The sequence below is a fragment of the Chiloscyllium punctatum genome, chromosome 3 (genome assembly GCF_047496795.1).
Source record: "Chiloscyllium punctatum isolate Juve2018m chromosome 3, sChiPun1.3, whole genome shotgun sequence".
NCBI lineage: Eukaryota > Metazoa > Chordata > Chondrichthyes > Orectolobiformes > Hemiscylliidae > Chiloscyllium > Chiloscyllium punctatum.
The window spans coordinates 68,157,564-68,176,714 of NC_092741.1; the positions used below are offsets into that span (position 1 = coordinate 68,157,564).

General features: G+C 39.6%; 1 protein-coding gene across 3 annotated transcripts in view; it reads left to right on the top strand.

Annotated features, from left to right (window-relative positions):
• The first annotated feature begins 1,980 nt into the window (after positions 1-1,980).
• The window catches only part of faxcb (failed axon connections homolog, metaxin like GST domain containing b), a 67,384-nt gene continuing 50,213 nt past the window's right edge, over positions 1,981-19,151 (top strand). Inside the window, exons 1-3 of one of the 3 annotated variants that reach the window (XM_072554846.1) lie at positions 1,981-2,000; positions 2,447-2,568; positions 9,276-9,411. In XM_072554846.1, the coding sequence (XP_072410947.1) occupies positions 2,462-2,568; positions 9,276-9,411 (243 nt within the window). In that variant the 5' untranslated portion in view covers positions 1,981-2,000; positions 2,447-2,461. Of the gene's footprint in view, positions 2,001-2,092; positions 2,569-9,275; positions 9,412-19,151 lie in introns of those variants that run through there. The other 2 variants (XM_072554853.1, XM_072554843.1) reach the window with 2 other exon arrangements.

Genomic DNA, 19,151 nt, shown 5'->3' on the forward strand with positions numbered 1-19,151 from the left:
CCAGTGATTAGTGGAGTTCCACAAGGATCAGTGTTAGGACCATGACTATTCATGTTATATATTAATGATCTGGACAAAGGAACTGAGCGCATTGGTGCTAAGTTTGCAGAGCACACAAAGATAGTAGCATTGAGGAAGCAGGAAGTCTGCAGAAGAATGGACAGGCAAGAAGAATGAGCAAAGAAGTAGCAGATAGAATACAATATGGGAAAAATGTGGTTATGCACTTTGATAGGAAGAATAGAGGTTTAGACTGTTTTCTAAATGGGGAAAGGATTCAGAGATCTGAAGCACAAAGGGACCTAGGAGTCCTAGTTCAGGATTCTGTTAAGGATAACATGCAGGTTCAATTGGCAGTTAGGAAAGCAAATGCATTGTTAGCATTCATTTCAAGCTGACTAGAATTGAAGAGCAAAGATGTACTGCTGAGTCTATATAAAGGTCTTGTCAGACTGCATTTGCAATATTGTGAGCAGTTTAGGACCTTGCATCTAAGCAAGGGTGAGCTGGTGTTGAAGGGAGTCCAGAGTAGGTTTACAAGAATGATCCTGGGATTAAGGGCTTGTTGTGTAAGCAGCAGTTGGGGACTCTGGATCTGTACTTCATGGTGAGTTTAGGAGGTGAGGTGAGGTGAGGTGGGGGGAGGTGGGGGGGGGGGGGGGGGGTGGAATCTGATTGAAATTTACAGAATACTGAGAAAGTAGAGGTGGAGAAGATCTTTCCACTAGTAGGAGAGGCTAAGATCTGAAGGCACAGCCTGTGGGCACAGCTTTTAGAACTGGAGATGAGAAGGAACTTCTTCACCAGAGGGTGGTGAATCTATGCAACTCACTGCAGCATAAGGCTGTGGAGGCCACGTTATTGGGTGCCTTTAAAACAGAGATAGATAAGTTCTTGATTAATAAGGGGATCGAGGGTTATGAACAGAAGGCACAAGAATAGGGTAAAGGAACACATCAACCATGATAGAATGACAAATGGGCCAAATGGCCTTATTCTACTCTTATATCGTAAGGTCTTATGGAAATGGATTTGAATCTCAGCATGGCTGTTGTGTCATTTGAATTAAATAAAAATCTGGAGATAAAATGCTAGCCTACTGCGACAACATATCTACTTTTGATTGTTACAAAAAGCCATTTTGATCATTAGCGATCTTTTGGGAAAGAAAACGGCATTCCTTACCTTGTCTGGGCTATATTTGACTCCAGACTCTCAGCAATGCGACTCTTAGCTGCCCTTTGGGAAATTTAGCTTAGTCAGCGATGCCCTCAGCACACGGACAAATATATATTTATAAAAAATAATTGGCATTCCCACCATTAAAGTCTCCATCATCTAGTCTCTGGGTTTTACCATTAGCTAAGAAATGAACTAGACAAGCCATGTAACTACTGCACTGCAGCAGCATGTTAAAATGCTGGATATTTTTCAGACAGTAACTCACTTCCTGACTTCCCCCAAAGCCTTTTTCTGTCTACAAGACCCATGTCAGGAAAGTGATGGACTATTCTCCACTTGCTCCAACATCATACGAAAATTCTTGACGCCACCCAGGACAAGACAGTCCACTTAATCATTTACACCTTGATCATTCACTCCTTCAACAATGGCCTTTGTGGGCCATCTCCATGATGCACCACTAAAACTCCCCACAGCTACTTTGACAGCACTGTATCTTTCAACCTGTTGTCTCTGTTGCCTGGAAGGACAATGGCAGCAGATGCATGAGGACATCACCATTCCAACTGACACCCTTCCTTCCTGATATCACCAATCCTCACTGTTGCTGGTCAAAATCCTGGAACTCACTCCCTAACAATAATATAGACCACGTGGAGTGCAGTTGTTCACTACCAGCTTCTCAAGAGATGGACAAGAAATGCTAGCCTTAGTCAGCGATGGGACATTCCGTGAAAGAAGACCAACACTCCTGTACATCAGCTGAAGATCTATAAAAGTCAATAAACATGTCATTTTGAAGCTATTCAAACATAGATGTAAGGGCTTGACAGTTGGGAGGATTGGCTTAGGTGTTAACACAATCTACGTCTCTTCAGAGAATTAATTTGCCATGCAGTGACATCACTGAGCAGCTGTGGGGGAAACAGGAAGACAAAGGCAGGCGGCAGGAGCGGGAGCAAAATGTTGCGTGTTTTGCACAGATACATTAACGGCGTTCGCATGTGCGCTTCTCCTGCAACGTACATCGGCACAACATCATTACGGTTCCCCGATCATTTGCAATAGTTCCATATTTAAGGAGAAAGAGCAGACATTCGGGGAGGATCCAGCTGAACATCGAAGAATGTACTGGGGTGTTGGTTTTGCATCGTCCAGATCATGCGTGGTTGATCTGAGCAGGAATCAAAGCTTTTCTCTGGGACTGTGCGGTTCTGACGATCACTATTCCTTTTATGGATACATAATCACTTTTCCTTTGCAGGATTACTGTAACATCATGTCAGGACTGGGAGCAGAATCATGGTGGAAGAAAACGCTGTGTCTGACCGGTGGAGCCCTGCTAGCAGCTGCTGCATACCTCTTACATGAACTGCTAGCAATCAGGTAACAGCTCACCGTCCATTCTTTGATGGTGATAGCACGGGCTGGGCACAAGGGCAGCTAACCGTAATTGACAAGTGATATCGCCCATGAAGTAGGTGAATAGGGATTGAGCAGAACGAATTGCAAAACCTTTTATAAATGAAAATATATTGACAGAGAGATGACAAATAATTAATCGGAAACGTTTTGGTTTTCATTAAGAATGGTTTCAAATTGAAAATAGGCCAGGTACTGTCTCCTTCCCATCGGCTGATATAAATCAGGTCAGGTGTGGACGCCTAGTTTTATTAGTGTAGGCGTTTCTTAAATGCAAAAACTGAATGTATTTGTCCGATGTAGTCTTGTTCTTGGAATAGCCAGTATAGAATTTTTTAAAAATCTTGGTTGTAAAATTGGACATTTTCTAATATATTTTACTATGCATAATAGCTATTGATCCAGCTTTAGCCTCCAAAACCGAATTATTTCACTAACAGATTAAATCCCTTCAAGAATTCATAAACCCCAAATCATTTAACTGAATAGTCAAATATATACGTATCTATTCGTGTATATGACCATTGTTTTGTTGTGCATACCTGTGCTGTGTGTAAAAAAAAAGACTATTTTTTATTCTTTCACCTAGTTTCTTTGTGGGTCACAAATTAATAACAAGCAACATAGTTCACGTAACATGGTGAGATATTTAGGATTGTCTGTTCAAACCTGATCCAGTTGCATTGATACCTTTAATAAGGAGCATATTAGGAAGTTATTGGAAAGGAACATCTTGCAAACAGTTTATATCACTAGTAAATCTACCATAACTTGTTTTTTCAACAGTACATCAAATAATAAACTGTTTACTCTAGAGGCTATCCACCTTAAGACAATAAAGAAATAGGCAATATAAGTTAGCTAATTAGTACTGTCAGTACCAAAGAGAATCAGACAAGATTTCCACTACTTACACAACTTAAGACAGTGACAGAATTATAAAATAAGCATACCATTTATGAAGACTCGTGCATTTAAAAATATATATTTATCATGTATTGCTTGCCAAATGCTGAAAATGTTTTGAGTAGATGCATGGAAGTAGGAAAACACGGTTATAAACAGTGATAAAATATTCTACATTTCAGGTGTACCAAACTCAGTTGAAAATAAATCTGTTTCTAAAAGTTATGATTAATAATAAAGCTATGATTAATATAGAAGCAATAATAATTTATAATTTATAAGCAAAAAAGTGATTTCTTAGAAGCAAACTGAACAATGAAAGACAATCATTAGTGACATTTGATTCAAATCTTGGAAATCATTGTCAAGTGATAAAAGACAGGTATTTTGACAAAAATGTGCTCTTTATCAATTTTGTAACTTCTGTTAAAAAGCATATATCCATCATTCACATTATAATGTTTCAAATTTTGTGAACAAAATTAACAAAAAATAATTATGATAAATTCAAATGATCATAGAAGGATGTTGCCAGGGTTGGAGGATTTTAGCTTTGGGGAGGGGTTGAATAGGCTGGGGCTGCTTTTCCCTGGAGTGTCGGAGGCTGAGGGGTGACCTTATAAAATCATGAGGGGCATTGATTGGATAAATAGACAAAGTCTTTTCCTTGTGGTGGGGGAGTCCAAGTAGAGGGCATAGGTTTAAGGTGAGAGGGGAAAGATATAAAAGAGACCTGAGGGACAACTTTTTCATGCAAAGGGTGGTTACATGTATAGAATGAACTGCCAGAGGAAATGGTGGAGGGCTAGTACAATTGCATTATTTAAAAGGCATCTATATGGGTATATGAATAGGATGGGTTTGGAGGGATATGGGCCGGGTGCTGGCAGGTGGGACTAGATTGGGTTGGGATATCTGGTTGGCATGGATTAGTTGGACCAAAGGGTCTGTTTCTGTGCTGTACATCTCTATGACTTTATGACTCTAAGAGCTTAGGTTTACCTAGCGTCTATAAGTATAGGAAAGAGAAGAGAGTAGATAAAATGAATATTGGTCCCTTAGAGGATGAGGCTTCGGACTTAATAATGTGGAACACAGAAATGGGATGGTCACTAGATCAATACTTTACTTCAGTTTTCATAATGGAGAACATTGGTACCATCCCCAGTAATTATGAGTAATGCAGAGGTATTAGAAAGGAAACAACTCATAACAATGATAATCATGAGGAAAATGTACTGAACAAACTGTTGGGATTGAAAGCAAACAATTGCCTGATGGCCTACATCCTAGGGTTTTAAAGAAAGTAAGTGGCGGCAGAGATAGTGGATCCATTGGTTATATGTTCCAAAATTCTCTGGATGCAGAATGTTACCAGGTGTAACATGCTGTGTGGATAATGGAGATTATATGGACATTGTATATCTCGGCTTCCAGAAGACATTTGATAGCTGCTCTGTAAAAAGTTAATACACAAGGTAAGATTACAGGGGATTAGGGGGTAATTTATTAGCTTGGATAGAGGATTGACTAACCAACAGAAAGCAGGGAGTTGGAATAAATGGTTATTCACTGGTTGGCAAGATGTTGCTAATGGGGTGCCACAGGATTTGGTCCTTGGTACCAACTATTTACAATCTATATTAATAACCTGGATTCAGGGATAGAAAGTCCTCGAGCCAAATTTGCAGAAAAGACTAAAATAGATGGAAAAGTAAGTTGCAATGAAAGCAAAATAAGCAACTTAGAGTCATAGAGTCATAGAGATGTACAGCATGGAAACAAACCCTTTGGTCCAACCCGTCCATGCTGACCAGATATCCCAACCCAATCTAGTCCCACCTGCCAGCACTCAGCCCATATCCCTCCAAACCCTTCCTATTCATATACTCATCCAAATGCCTTTTAAGTGTTGCAATTGTACCAGCCTCCACCACTTCCTCTGGCAGCTCATTCCATACACGTACCACTCTGTGCGTGAAAAAGTTGCCCTATAGGTCTCTTTTATATCTGTCCCCTCTCACCCTAAACCTATGCCCTCTAGTTCTGGACTCCCCAACCCCAGGGAAAAGACTTTGCCTATTTACCGTACCCATGCCCCTCATAATTTTGTAAACCTCTATATGGTCATTCCTCAGCCTCCAACGCTCCATGGAAAACAGCCCCAGCATGTTAAGCCTCTCCCTATAGCTCAAATTCTCCAACCCTGGCATCATCCTTGTTAATCTTTTCTGAGCCCTTTCAAGTTTCACAACATCTATCCAATAGGAGATCAGAATTGCATGCAATATTCCAACAGTGGTCTAACCAATGTCCTGTACAGCTGCAACATGACTTTCCAACTCCTGTACTCAATACTCTGACCAATAAACGAAAGTATACCAAATGCCCTCTTCACTATCCTATCTGCCTGCAACTCCACTTTCAAGGAACTGTGAAGCTGCACTCCAAGGTCTCTTTGTTCAGCAACACTCCCTTGGACATTACCATTAAGTATATAAGTCCTGCTAAGATTTGCTTTCCCAGAGGCCTTGCAATCACTTCTCTAGTGGATATGGATAGATTAGGCGAATGGGCCAAAATGTGGCATATGAGGTTTAACATGGATCATTGTTATGTTACACATTTTTATCAGAGGAATAGAAAAGCAACTTATCTAAATGGAGAGACACTTCACAGTGTTTCGGTGCAGAGGTATCTGGGTGTTCTTGTGCTTGAATCACAGAAAATTAGAATGCAGGGACAGCAGATAATATGGAAGGTAAATGGAAGTTTGACATTTATTGCTAAAGGAATAGTGTATAATAGTAGGGAAGTGTAGCTGCAACTGTACAAGGTGAAACCACACCAGAAGTACTGTGAACTTTCGTCCCATTACTTGAGGAGGAATATAGTTGTACTGGAAGCATTGCAGCAGAAGTTCACCAGATTGATTCCAGAGCTGAGGGTTTGTTTTCTGAAGAGAGATTGAGCAGTTTAGGACTATGTTGTCTTGTGTTTAGAAGAATGAGAGGATATCTAATTGAGGTGTATAAGATGCTGAAAGGGATTGTCAAAGTAGATGTGGAGCAGATGTTTCCTCATGTGGGGCAATCTAGAATGAGCGATTATAGTTTTAGGATAAGGGAATTGCTGATTTAAAACAGAGATGAGGAGAAATTACATCTCTCAAAGTATCGTGAATCAGTGGAATTCACTACCTCATAGTGCAGTGGATGCTAGGACACTGAGTAAATTTAAGGAGGGAATAGATTTTTAATTAGTCATGAGTTGAAGTGTTGTAGAGAGTTAGCAGGAATGTTGATGCCAAGAAAGGATCAACCGTGATCATATCTAATGTTGGAGCAAACTTGAGGGGCTGAATTATCTACTCGTGCTCCTAATTCTTATGTTTTAACTTAATGAAGTGACCCAAGATTCTTCACCAGGGTGTTATAAAACAAAGTATGACACTGACACACATAAGGAGATATTAGATCAGATGGTCAAAAATGTTCTCAATGTGTTAGGTTTAAGGAGTTTTTCATAGAATAAAGGATGTGGAGAGATCGTGAACATAACAGAACAGAAGTGGAAATGGGCAGTTTTATTGATGAAGTGAAAATGAGGTCCAAAGCTCATTGGAGTTTAGGTATGACACTAAGCTTGTAAACAGACAGGCTTACTCTCAGACTGCTGCCAGAAAGAGAGGTGAAGTTGGTAACTAGAGAATGAAAGTTGGAGCAGTAAATGAATATGATGCAGACCTATTAAAGTTAAAAGTTGTAAACAAATGCATTTTACTCAGGTATTGCGTTGTTTTCAATGTTTGTTACGTAGTTAATTATTAATAGCTTTATCGCTAGCATTGCCAAAGAAAGAACTTGCACTTATTTAACATCATTCACAAGCTCAGGTAATCAAAAATACTTTACAGTGAATAAAGTACATTTGAAATTCAAACTTTCCTAAAATGTAGGGAACTATAAAAACAGAAGATAGTAAAAAAGTTCTAAAAGCAGTCATGCTTAAGTGGATGGAGGGGATAAACACAAGCACAGAATTTATCTTTCTACAAAACTCATGTGAGATAAAGTGGATTATTGGCCTGAGTTATTAAGAAATTAAAAAATTACAAGCCTCTTTTCCACATTTTGTGTCATTTATGGGAGATTGGTGTTCCTCAACATCAAGCATCTAGAAAAATATAGAACTCAGACACATTTGTGTTTGTTGCTGGACAACTCTTAATATCTTAGACCAATCCAGATTATTCTCTTAGTGTCCTGTAAATATTGCTGCTAGTCACCAGTGTCCTCATCACATGTAAGTGACAGTGAGGAGGGGCCAATAACCAGGCTGATTTCCAAGACTTTCGTACTTAGACAATAGACAATAGGTGCAGGAGTAGGCCATTCAGCCCTTCTAGCCTGCACTGCCATTCAATATGATCATGGCTGATCATTCCTAATCAGTATCCTCTTCCTGCCTTATCTCCATAACCCTTGATACCACTATCTTTGAGAGTTCTATCCAACTCTTTCTTGAATCCAGAGACTGGGCCTCCACTGCCCTCTGGGGCAGAGCATTCCACACAGCCACCACTCTCTGGGTGAAGAAGTTTCTCCTCATCTCTGTCCTAAATGGTCTACCCCGTATTTTTAAGCTGTGTCCTCTGGTTCGGCACTCACCCATCAGCGGAAGCATGTTTCCTGCTGCCAGAGTGTCCAAGCCTTTCATAATTTTAAATGTCTCAATCAGATCCCCTCACAGTCTTCTAAACTCAAGGGTATACAAGCCCAGTCGCTTCAGTCTTTCAGTGTAAGGTAATCCCGCCATTCCAGGAACTGACCTCGTGAACCTACACTGCACTCCCTCAATAGCCAGAATGTCTTTCCTCAAATTTGGAGACCAGAACTGTACACAGTACTCCAGGTGTGGTCTCACCAGGGCCCTGTACAGCTGCAGAAGCACCTCTTTGCTTCTATACTCAATTCCTTTTTTTATGGAGGCCAGCATGCTATTAGCCTTCTTCACTACCTGTTGTACCTGCATGCTTGCCTTCATTGACTTGTGTACAAGAACACACAGATCTCTCTGTACTGCCCCTTTACCTAAATTGATTCCATTTAGGTAGTAATCTGCCTTCCTGTTCTTGCCACCAAAGTGGATAACCATACATTTATCCACATTAAACTGCATCTGCCATGCATCTGCCCACTCACCTAACTTGTCCAGGTCACCCTGTAATCTCCTAACATTCTCATCACATTTCACCCTGCCACCCAGCTTTGTATCATCAGCAAATTTGCTAATGTTATTGCTAATACCATCTTCTATATCATTAACATATATTGTAAAAAGCTGCGGTCCCAGCACGGATTCCTGCGGTACCCCACTGGTCACTGCCTACCATTCCGAAATGGAGCCGTTTATCACTACCCTTTGTTTCCTATCAGCCAACTAATTTTCAATCCAATCTAGTACTTTGCCCCCAATACCATGCGCCCTAATTTTACTCACTAACCTCGTGTGTGGGACTTTATCACAAACTTTCTGAAAGTCCAGGTACAGTACATCTACTGGATCTCCCTTGTCCATCTTAAGAGTTACATCCTCAAAAAATTCAAGAAGATTAGTCAAGATTAGTTACTTCTGATCTTTGCTCTCTCTTCAACAGAGGTCAGGTTTTATCATATCCATTAATTAATAATGTGTCTTCAGATGTCTTAAAAAATGTTTATATTAGTGTTTTATTCAGGAAGTAACTTGTGTTTTTCTTTCAGAAAGGAACAAAAACTTGATTCAAAAGATGCAATTATTCTGCATCAGTTCTCACGACCTGAGTGTGAGGTACCTAGTCTGTCTCCTTTTTGCTTGAAGATGGAAACGTATCTTCGAATGGCAGACTTGCCATACCAGGTTGCTAAAATTTCAGTTAATGATATTATTACTGGTCAAAATACATGTAATGCTGCTTGGCAGAGCTTTTTAAAATTGCCATATTTCATGGTACATTTCACTGGTTAATCTGCTTCTTGTCAGCTTCCTAGATCAGCTTAATACATTGGATGGAAAAGGTCTGCTTGAGTTGACAGTTACAGTATTCCAATGTTATTGCCCTTGAACATAAAGCTCCTGAGCCATGTCTGTTTCCAACAACCAAGCATTGTAACCTTTTGTTGGTAGCAACATCTACGGCTCTTATATTAGCAGAACATTTGGCCGTACAAAATAGTAGTAGAGGTGAGAAATGATCAACAACAATTATTTAAAGAAAAAGCCATGTATTCCTGTATGTTTAAATAAAAATCTTAATTTTGTAATTGAATTTATTTTGCGTTACATTTTAACTTAAGGAAGAAGTTTCGAGCTAAATTAATTTCAATGTATAAATAGATGTTTATAATATTACTAAGTAATGGACACTAGCTAATAACTGTGTACCACCTATTTTATGATCTATAGCTCATTCCTCAGCTATAAGAGCTGAGTACCAAGACAAACCTCTGTACATTTATTGCAGAGTGGATGCATAGAGTTCTACTCAATATTGATCGAAATGCATTGCTTAAAAAAAGGGCAACAGCTATATAACTTTGCAACAGAAACTGATAATTTGAGATTTCCTTCTTTTGATATCAATCTTTTCACTGAAAATTCAAGGTAGAGGGCCAAGATCTGTAGTGCATGATACTGTAAAGTTGGGAAGGTGAACAGAAGGTTAGATGGATCAGGAGATCAGACGATCAGGAATTTCTTTTAAAAATGAGCACTGGAGGAACTCAGCAAATGTGGCAGAATCTCTCTCCATAGATGCTGTCAGATCTGCTGAGTTTCTTCAGCATGCTGTAGTTTTTTTTTTCAGATTTGCAGCATCTGTAGTATTTTGTTAGTGTTTTTGTTTTACAAAGCTGGGCTGGTAAGACAGGAAATTAAAGCATTCATGTTTATGGTCCCAGTAAAAGACAAATATGAGTTGAGGACTAAATATTAATTTAAATTTTCTTAGATTGAAGAGTGGAAAGACATTGTATAATATGTATTAACCAAACATATCAAAACCACTGGTTTAATCCTTCTCCATGGCTGTTCACTCAGGTATCCAACTTGACATATGTGTGTGATAGATCAGGCCAGACCCCCTCAAAATATTTCAAGGAAGCAGCCCGAATCCTAACTTTGCTAGTTGTTTTAAGCAGGTGTATGGTGGATATTCCAGGAATGATGGAAGCTGGCCCAACCACTTAGTTTAAATAAAACAATTTATTTGCAAGATTAGCAAATGAAACACAAGAAAAAGAGAACAGAATACAGAATAACTTAACCTATCTGAAAATCCAACAGATTATCCCAACGTAATGATGCTGTTCCAAATACTTGCAACAATCCCCGTTAACACCCCTTGGCACAAAAAGGAAAAAATCCAACACAGGTTCTTACAGAAGAGATGTCAGAGAGAGGGAGAATCGGCATGGACCTGCTTCTTAGGGTCCAACAGTTTCACAATGGCTGACTGCTTTCAGTGAACAGCCAGACTGCTAAAAACCAAACCAAACCAGAGAAAAGCTGAGCTGGGAGAACTGGCCACTCTCCGTTCATTGTACAAGTGTTGTTTTTTTACTTGAAAACATTCTCAAATAATTAAACCCGGACTTTCCAGAATTGCTGCTTTTACAACCTCTCTCTCAAAAAAAACCAGGGACAGCATAACCTTGATAAAGGAGCAGCTTCATCACATGTCAATAGCTTTGCCCAACTTTGTTCTTCCCTCTGAGACTAGCGTGTAGCTAACTCTTTAGTTTCAAAACATATAAATATGGCGCCTTAGCATTAAGTGTGACTCAAGTATTGCAGTGAGTTGTTGAGCTGAGGAAGATGGGGAGGAGGTGCTATTAGTTTTGTTTAACCTTTAGGAATTGATTCTTATTCTTATCCTTGCGTATCCAATTGATTGGCACAGGAGAAGGAGCTGATTGCTAAGTAAGGGTAAAAGATTCTACTTTCTTCTCTTAAATCTTCAGTTTATAATAAATAGGATAAAAATAAGCTGAAAGGTGGCAGGATAGGTGGAGAGTTTTGTTAATAAAGCATTTCAGAAAACCTTTGATAATGTCCCACAGTTGAAGTTAAGATACAAGATTAAAGCACTGCTGGCTGGAAACAGAAAGAATGAATAAATGTTTTTATTTTCGGAGTGGATGGTGGTGACGAGTGAGATACCACAGGGAATAGTGCTTGGGCCCCAAGTCTTCATTATATATGTATCAATGATTTGGAAGAAGGTATTGAAAGTTATATCTCAAAGTTTGATGACTACACAAGACTGGGAGAAATTGTGAAGAGGAAGGAAAAAGGCTTCAAGGCATTTTAGAGAGGTGAGTGAGTGAACAATACATGCCAGATAGAATATAACATAGATAAATATAAAGTTGTACACTTCAGTAGGAAAAACAGAATAGCAGAGTATTATGTAAGTGGTGATAGGTTGAGATTTGTTGATGTACAAAGGGACTGGTGTGTTGTTAATCACTGAAAGAAAATAGCACATGCAGTAAAGCAAGCAATTAGGAAAGTATGTTAAACAATATCTGAGGCTTCGTTAATAGGGGCATAGAGTACAAGAGCAAGGAAGTGATGTTACGCTTATATTAGATACTAGTTAGACCTCAACTGGAGGGTTGTAAACAGTTCTGAAAGGCACACTGTAGGAAGAATGTGAATGCATTGGATAGTGTACAGAAGACATTGCTTAAACCTTTGAGTAAAGGAGTTGGGAAGCCATATTGAGGGGCTAGAGGACTTTGGTGAGGCCATTTCTGGAGTATTGTGTCCAAATCTGGTCACCTTGTTGTAAGATGCATATTATCAAGCCAGAGAAGGTTCAGAAAAGATTTATCAAGACGTAGCCGGGAATGGAAGGTTTGAGTTATAGGGAGAGGCTGAATAAGTTGGGACTTTTTCATTGGATGTAGGGGATTGAGGGGTGTCCTTATGGAGGTTTTTAAAATTATGAGGAGTATGGATAAGATAAATGGCAGGTGTCTTTTCCTTTGAGTGAGGAATTTCAAGAGTAGGGGACATACTTTTACGTGACTGGAGGAAGATTTAAAAAGGATATGATGAGCAACTTTTTACACAGAGAGTGGTTTGCATGTGGAATAAGCTTCCAGAGGAACTGGTGGATGCGGGTACAATTACAACGTTTAAAAGACATTTTGATAAATACATGAAGAAGAAAGGTTTGCTTACCAAGCACAGGCAGGTGGGACTATTTTACTTTGGGATTATGGTTGGCATGGACTGATTGGACTGAATGATCTGTTTCTGTGTTGTATGACTCTAAGACGTTTGCAAGAATTGCTCCAGGGATGGGAAACTTTATTCATGAGACTAGGCTGGAGAAGTTCAACCTGGTTTCCTTAGAGAGGAGAAAGCTTAGAGAAGATCTGATCGAAGTTTTCAAAACCATGTTGGGTATGGACAGAGTAATTAGGGAGAAACTGTTCCCACTCATGAGGATCAAGAATGAGAGTGGAAGTGTTTTGCAAAAGAAACAAATGTAATGTGAGAAACATCTTTATGACACAGCTCATAGTTTGGGTTTGGAATGCATGACTGGAAGTGTGATGGAAGCATGTTCAATTGGGGCGTTCAAAAGTGCTTGCTTTTATTGATTATTTGAGTAGAAATAATGCGCAAGATTACAGGAAAAAGGCAGCAAAATGATACTCAATCATAATACTCATTGGAGAGCTGATGCAGACATAATAGCTGAACAGCCTCTTTCTGCACTATATCAATACTGTAAATCTGTGATGTGCAATACTGTTTGATTATCTTTTACTGCTTCCCCCCCCCCCCCCCCCCCCCCTCTTGTTTTATTCATCATCTGCTTTACACTGTTTGGGAGTAATTTTCCACTTCACTCTGCTGTTAAATTACCTTGCTTGATGGTACTGAGTATTGGAAATTCAAACACCCCTAATTTTTGATGCATGGTACTGGCAGGTGAGGATTCCTGACAGCTCTTAGATGACTGCATTTTCCATGTTAACACAGCATGTCATTCAAAACAGTCTGAGCTAATCATGTGCCCGGACATGAATTCCATCTTTCTGTGTGACTATTGAAAACCTCAACTTAGTACTGAATGTATCTTCTTCCAAGATAGGGAGAATATGGTTGGAAAAGTTTCATGTGAATATATTAACATACCTCCATAATCAAATTTATACTGATTGTTGATACCTGAAGATATTTCATAGCTGTTTTACTCCTTACTGACATTTGTTGAACATCTTGGGGTGGCACAGATAACAGAGGTTGGTAGCTCAACATGAATTGTAAAAACCAAAAGGTTTTCTGTGGAAGGCTCACTTGACCCAAAATGCTCACGAAGATTTCCCTGCACAGATGCTGTTAGACCCCCTGAGCTTTTCCAGCAATTTCTATTTTTATTTATGAAATTAATTGTGATACCCAGTAGACAATTCTAATATCCCAGCCCCATTAGAGATGCAGAATGATAGAAACATGGCATGTCAGGGATATCTGCCAGATAATGGTTCCTCCAAACTCTATCCATGGCTCTTAAACAGAGGAGCATGCTGGCTTTGTTTGGCATAGCAGCTGAACATTTGAAAATATTAGTAAGATGTTGGGCTTTTGTATCTGTTGTCTGTAATAGGCAAACGATCTTAAAATGTTGTGAGGCAATGTTTCTTAACTTGCTATTGTGATTGATATTGAGAATCTTTGTAGACACCCAAAGGTACTGAGGAAATAAACAAACTAGGGAATTGCCCTCAATGTACAACTGTACTGCTAAAGCAGTGCTGCATCTGCACAATTTATATTTGGTACAGGCAACACACGAGACCTAATAAATTATATAAAATATTTCTTGGTGCTTGGTCATTCCTTGTGCCTGTTCATGTCCCCTCCCCCAGTGCTGGATGCACTTCCCCAGCTCCCCAGTCCAGAAAATGTTGCCTGTGCTTTGTGGACTGCAAGCAATTCTTGCCTGGCTGTAGTTGCCTGAAATGTCAGTGTGCAGTAAATTACAGAGTGCTGCACTGTGATTTTTGCTGTGCTCGATCAGTTTGCATTTTTTTGGGTTGCGTGCAGCTGTTCCTTGCACAGCAGTTTGAAACACCAGAATAGCGCCAACCTCAGGCCCAGTTCCAGCAATGCTTTGCAGGGCCCATTTTATTGGATCTATAATGCAGAGCCACTGGATATTTTAAGAGTGCTCTTCAGTCCTTACTTGACAGCCAGATTATTAGGATGAATTACAAGGATTTTCATAAAGAAGTTTTCAAGTCACAGTTCAAAATGGCAGGAGGAAGTGATCTTTTATGCATTTCTTTTTCTCACACCTTTTTTCAGGGAGCATAAAATTTCAAGTATTATTGGAATTAGAAATTTTCAGAACATTTTCAGGAATTGAGGAAACATTCAATGGTCATTTTTTAATAGCAGTCATCAGAGAAACCATCCAGACTAAGATTCCAACAAAATCCCATATCACAGTATTAAGTAAAAAACATAAATATTTCATTCGAGATGAAGCATAATTCAATTCTATTCAATGTAAAAATAAATCAGAATTGCATGTTAATTGACAAAACGTAAGTGGATCACAGCAATTTGTTTTATATTTTATGTGTGCAAAGTTTGGTAAAAAGACATCTGGGAGGCCATTAAGTATGCCAGAGTTAGGCAAGATTTGGAGGTGCCAGTGTTGGACTGGGGTGGATGAAGTTAAAAACCAGATTATAGTTCAACAAGTTTATTTGGAAGTACGAGCTTTCAGAGTGCCACTCCTTCATCAGGTGGTTGTGGAGATTAGATCATGCTCACAGAATTTATAGCCAAAGGAGTCCAGTGTCATGGAGATCTCACACACACACACACATGCACACACACACACTCTCTCTCTCTCTCTCACACGCACACACATCCATGAACACACTCTATCACATGCACTCACACCCACACGTACACACTCACATGCACACTCAATCTGTTGCTCCTACATGTGCCCACATATAAACTTATGGAGTGAATTTGTTTTTGCAGAATTACATTTTATTTTGCACAAAAACTGCATGAATCCATGTAAAACTTTGTAAAACTATGCAAAGGATTTGTCAGGTGCTTCCAATTAAACATGTTGGACTATAACCTGGTGTTGTGTGATTTTTAACTTTGACATAGCATTGGGACACAGACAGACTTCACACCTATTGTTTCAAAAGCTGAGCTATCTTGAGAATGTAATATTAAAAATAGTTCTGGGATTTGCAAATCAAAGAACAGAAACCAGCGTGTCCCATTATAAAAGATGAACGTTTTAATCTAAGATTGTTTACTGTATCACATCTCCATGACACTAGACTCCTTTGATTATAAATTCTGTGAGCATGATGTTAACCTCCACAACCACCTGATGAAGGAGTGGTGCTCTGAAAGCTAGTACTTCCAAATAAAGCTGTTGAACAAGAACTAGGCAAGTAAGGGACACTGCCAGCTCCAAGTTTATTATTAATCTCTGCTGTCTCCATGTTGAATTCCTTCATTACATTATTCCTTCTCTTTGTGAAAGGAAAGACTTTCACAATATCAAGATGGCTAAAGTCAGAAGTCACACGACATCAGGTTATAGTCCAACAGGTTTATTTGAAATCACAAGTGAGACAGAAGAGCACACAGACGCAGAATTTATAGGCAGAGAGACCAAGGGCAGAGAGATCAAAAGACCATACAACTGGTGTGAGTGGAGTGTCGAATCATAAGTCTTTGCAGGTGACCAAGAGTGTTAGATGGTGTGAGTAAAGTGTCAACAGCTGAATAGCAAGCAAAGGGATGACCTATAATCCGATGAAATGAGGCAGAGGGATTACAAAAATTAAAAATAAGGTGGTGCTGGAGAGAAACTAAATGGCTGAAAGTATTTTACAGCGCATGAAATATTTCTGAAATATAGTTACCGTTTTAACACCGGAAATGCAGCAACCAATTCGGTCATGGAGAGATCTTATGTACAGTAATTAGATAATGACCAGCTAATCTTTTTTTTTGACATAGTTGATGGATAAACATTAACTTGGGTCCAAGGCAGAATTCAGCGACCTTTCTTCAAATGGTCAGATAGAATATTTCCTATTGATCTGACAGGGATAATGCAGGTGGCATTTCTGACCAAGCATTACGTCAATGTCAGGTTTTGATAAACCTCGATATCCAGTGAGACCGCATTAATGGGAACGATTTCATTTTATAAAGCCCAGGCAAGACTTGATGCGTACATTATCTGAGCTGTAGTTTAGCTCATATTGTTGATAGTTATATTACCTTGTTAAGAATTACTGTAACAAATGTTTGTACTCTTTAGTTGGAAATCCTGTCACATCCTGTGATTCTCTCAAATTCTGTGACTGCTCTCTGCAGTCTCCTATGTCTTCTATCCATTGAAACCCCTTTTTACATTGTCTACTATAATTAAAAGTTACTGAATTTTACGAGGTCACTCATTGGCTTATACCATCTTATTATTGTAAAGTTAAATATATGCCACACACACAATGTCCTTGTTTGTTCAGGGTCTGATGTCTGACACCCAATATAATTAACTTTGACTGTTGGGGCTGTTACCAGCTACAGCTGTGACAATAAATAAACATGTTTAATTGTGCTGAAACTTGACATCCTTGTTAGCTCATAGGCTTTGTGAAGAATCATTAGCCTAACCTTTCCCAAACAACTTTGCATATCATTTCAATGAGCTTACGATGATTTTGTCGAAGAATTATTACAAGTACTTGTTAGCGGCTAATGTTCAAATTTTATTGGACTACTCAGAGCTTGTAATCTTATTATGGCAATTTTCTCTTTCCCTCGGTCTCTGTCCTGGTTTGTTTGTACTGTGTTCTGAAAGTAATTTAAAAAGACAAAAGGGTTATGAGATAACATACAGTGCTGCCCAACAAGAAAGAATCTAAGCTTTGCCCCATGACATTCAATTGCATAACCATCATTGAATCCCTCACTATTTATATCTTGGAGATTACCATTGATCAGAAACTGAGCTGGACTAGCTGTAGAAATATTGTGGCTACAAGAACAGGTCAGATGCTGGGAATCCTGCAGTGAATAACTCCCAAAGTGTGTCTACCATCTTCAAGGCAGGAGTGTGATGGAATACTCTTCATTTGCCTGAATGAGTAAGCTCCAATAACACACAGAAAGCTTGACACCATCTAAGATAAAGCAACCTGCAAACATTCAGCTTTCCCACCACCAGTAGCAGCAGCATCTATCATCTACAAAATACACTGCAGAGGTTCATCTAGGCATCTTAGACTGTACCTTCCAAACCAACAACCACCAGCATCTGGAAGGAAACAGGTAGCAGATACATGGGAACAATGCCAACCTCATGTTCCCTCCCAAGCCACTCACCATCCTGACCTGGAAGTATATTACAATTCCTTTAGTGCTGTTGAGCCAAAATCGTGCAATTCCCTCCCTGCTGCATTTTGGACCTACTTACAGCACATGGAATGCAGCAGTTCAAGAATACATGGTCTTCTTAAGGTCAACTGGGAATGTACAATAAATGCCCATTCGGCCAGTGAATCACACAACACATGAATGGACAAATACAAGTGTTAGTTGACACATTAACGTTGCATATGTACATCTTCAATCCTTACAGATAAAGTCCACAATGTGGAAACAGACCATTCAGTCCACACCAACCCTCCAAAGAGCATCCCACCCAGACCCAACACTATCCCCCATAACCCTGCATTTCCCATGGCTAATCCACCTAGCCTGCATATCCCTGGACACTATGGGCAATTTAGCATCACCAATCCACCTAACCTACACGTCTTTGGACTGTTGGGGAGGTAACTGGAATGTCAAGAGGAAACCTACGTAGACATGGGGAGGATGTGCAAACTCTACACAGACAGTCACCTGAGGGTGGAATTGAACCTGGGTCCCTTGTACTGTGAGGCAGCAATGCTGACCACTGAGCCACCGCGCCATCCTGTGGCTATCCTCCTTAGGCAGTCTCTTAGGATTGATGTGTTTCCGTTCTGGTTTGATGGGTTCTGAGAAAGTTGATAATTCAAACGTATGGTGGGCAGACTCTGTCACAAGTAGAGACAGGTGACACTTGAAAGGTTCTGGCAATGATCTATTTGTAAGCTTGTGCTTTCCCTCCAGCACTTTAACTTTCCCTTTGTATATTCCCAACTAAGTCAATGTATTTGGTTCCTTCAGAAACAATACTTTTCCATTTTAGTTGGCCGTATACTAGGCTCTCCCATGAGTTGGTGGGGATGTTTGACCTCTTCAGGGATGCTTTGAAAGCACCCCTAAAGCAAATCCACTGCCCTCCTGGGAGATTGCTGTTGTGACTAAGTTCCAAATGAAATCTCATGTCAGGTATATAATTGACATTCTCTGCTTGACTGACTTTGATTGATTCACACCTTAATGCTGTGCAAGTCAGCTTGGGAGAGGACACAGTTGTTGAACTGATGTTCTAGTCACTAGATGTGGGAGATTTTACAAAGATGTTGCTGGTGGTAATCCTCCAATCCTTTAAGGTGCCTGCACCTAAGGACATAGGAATTAGTGCAACA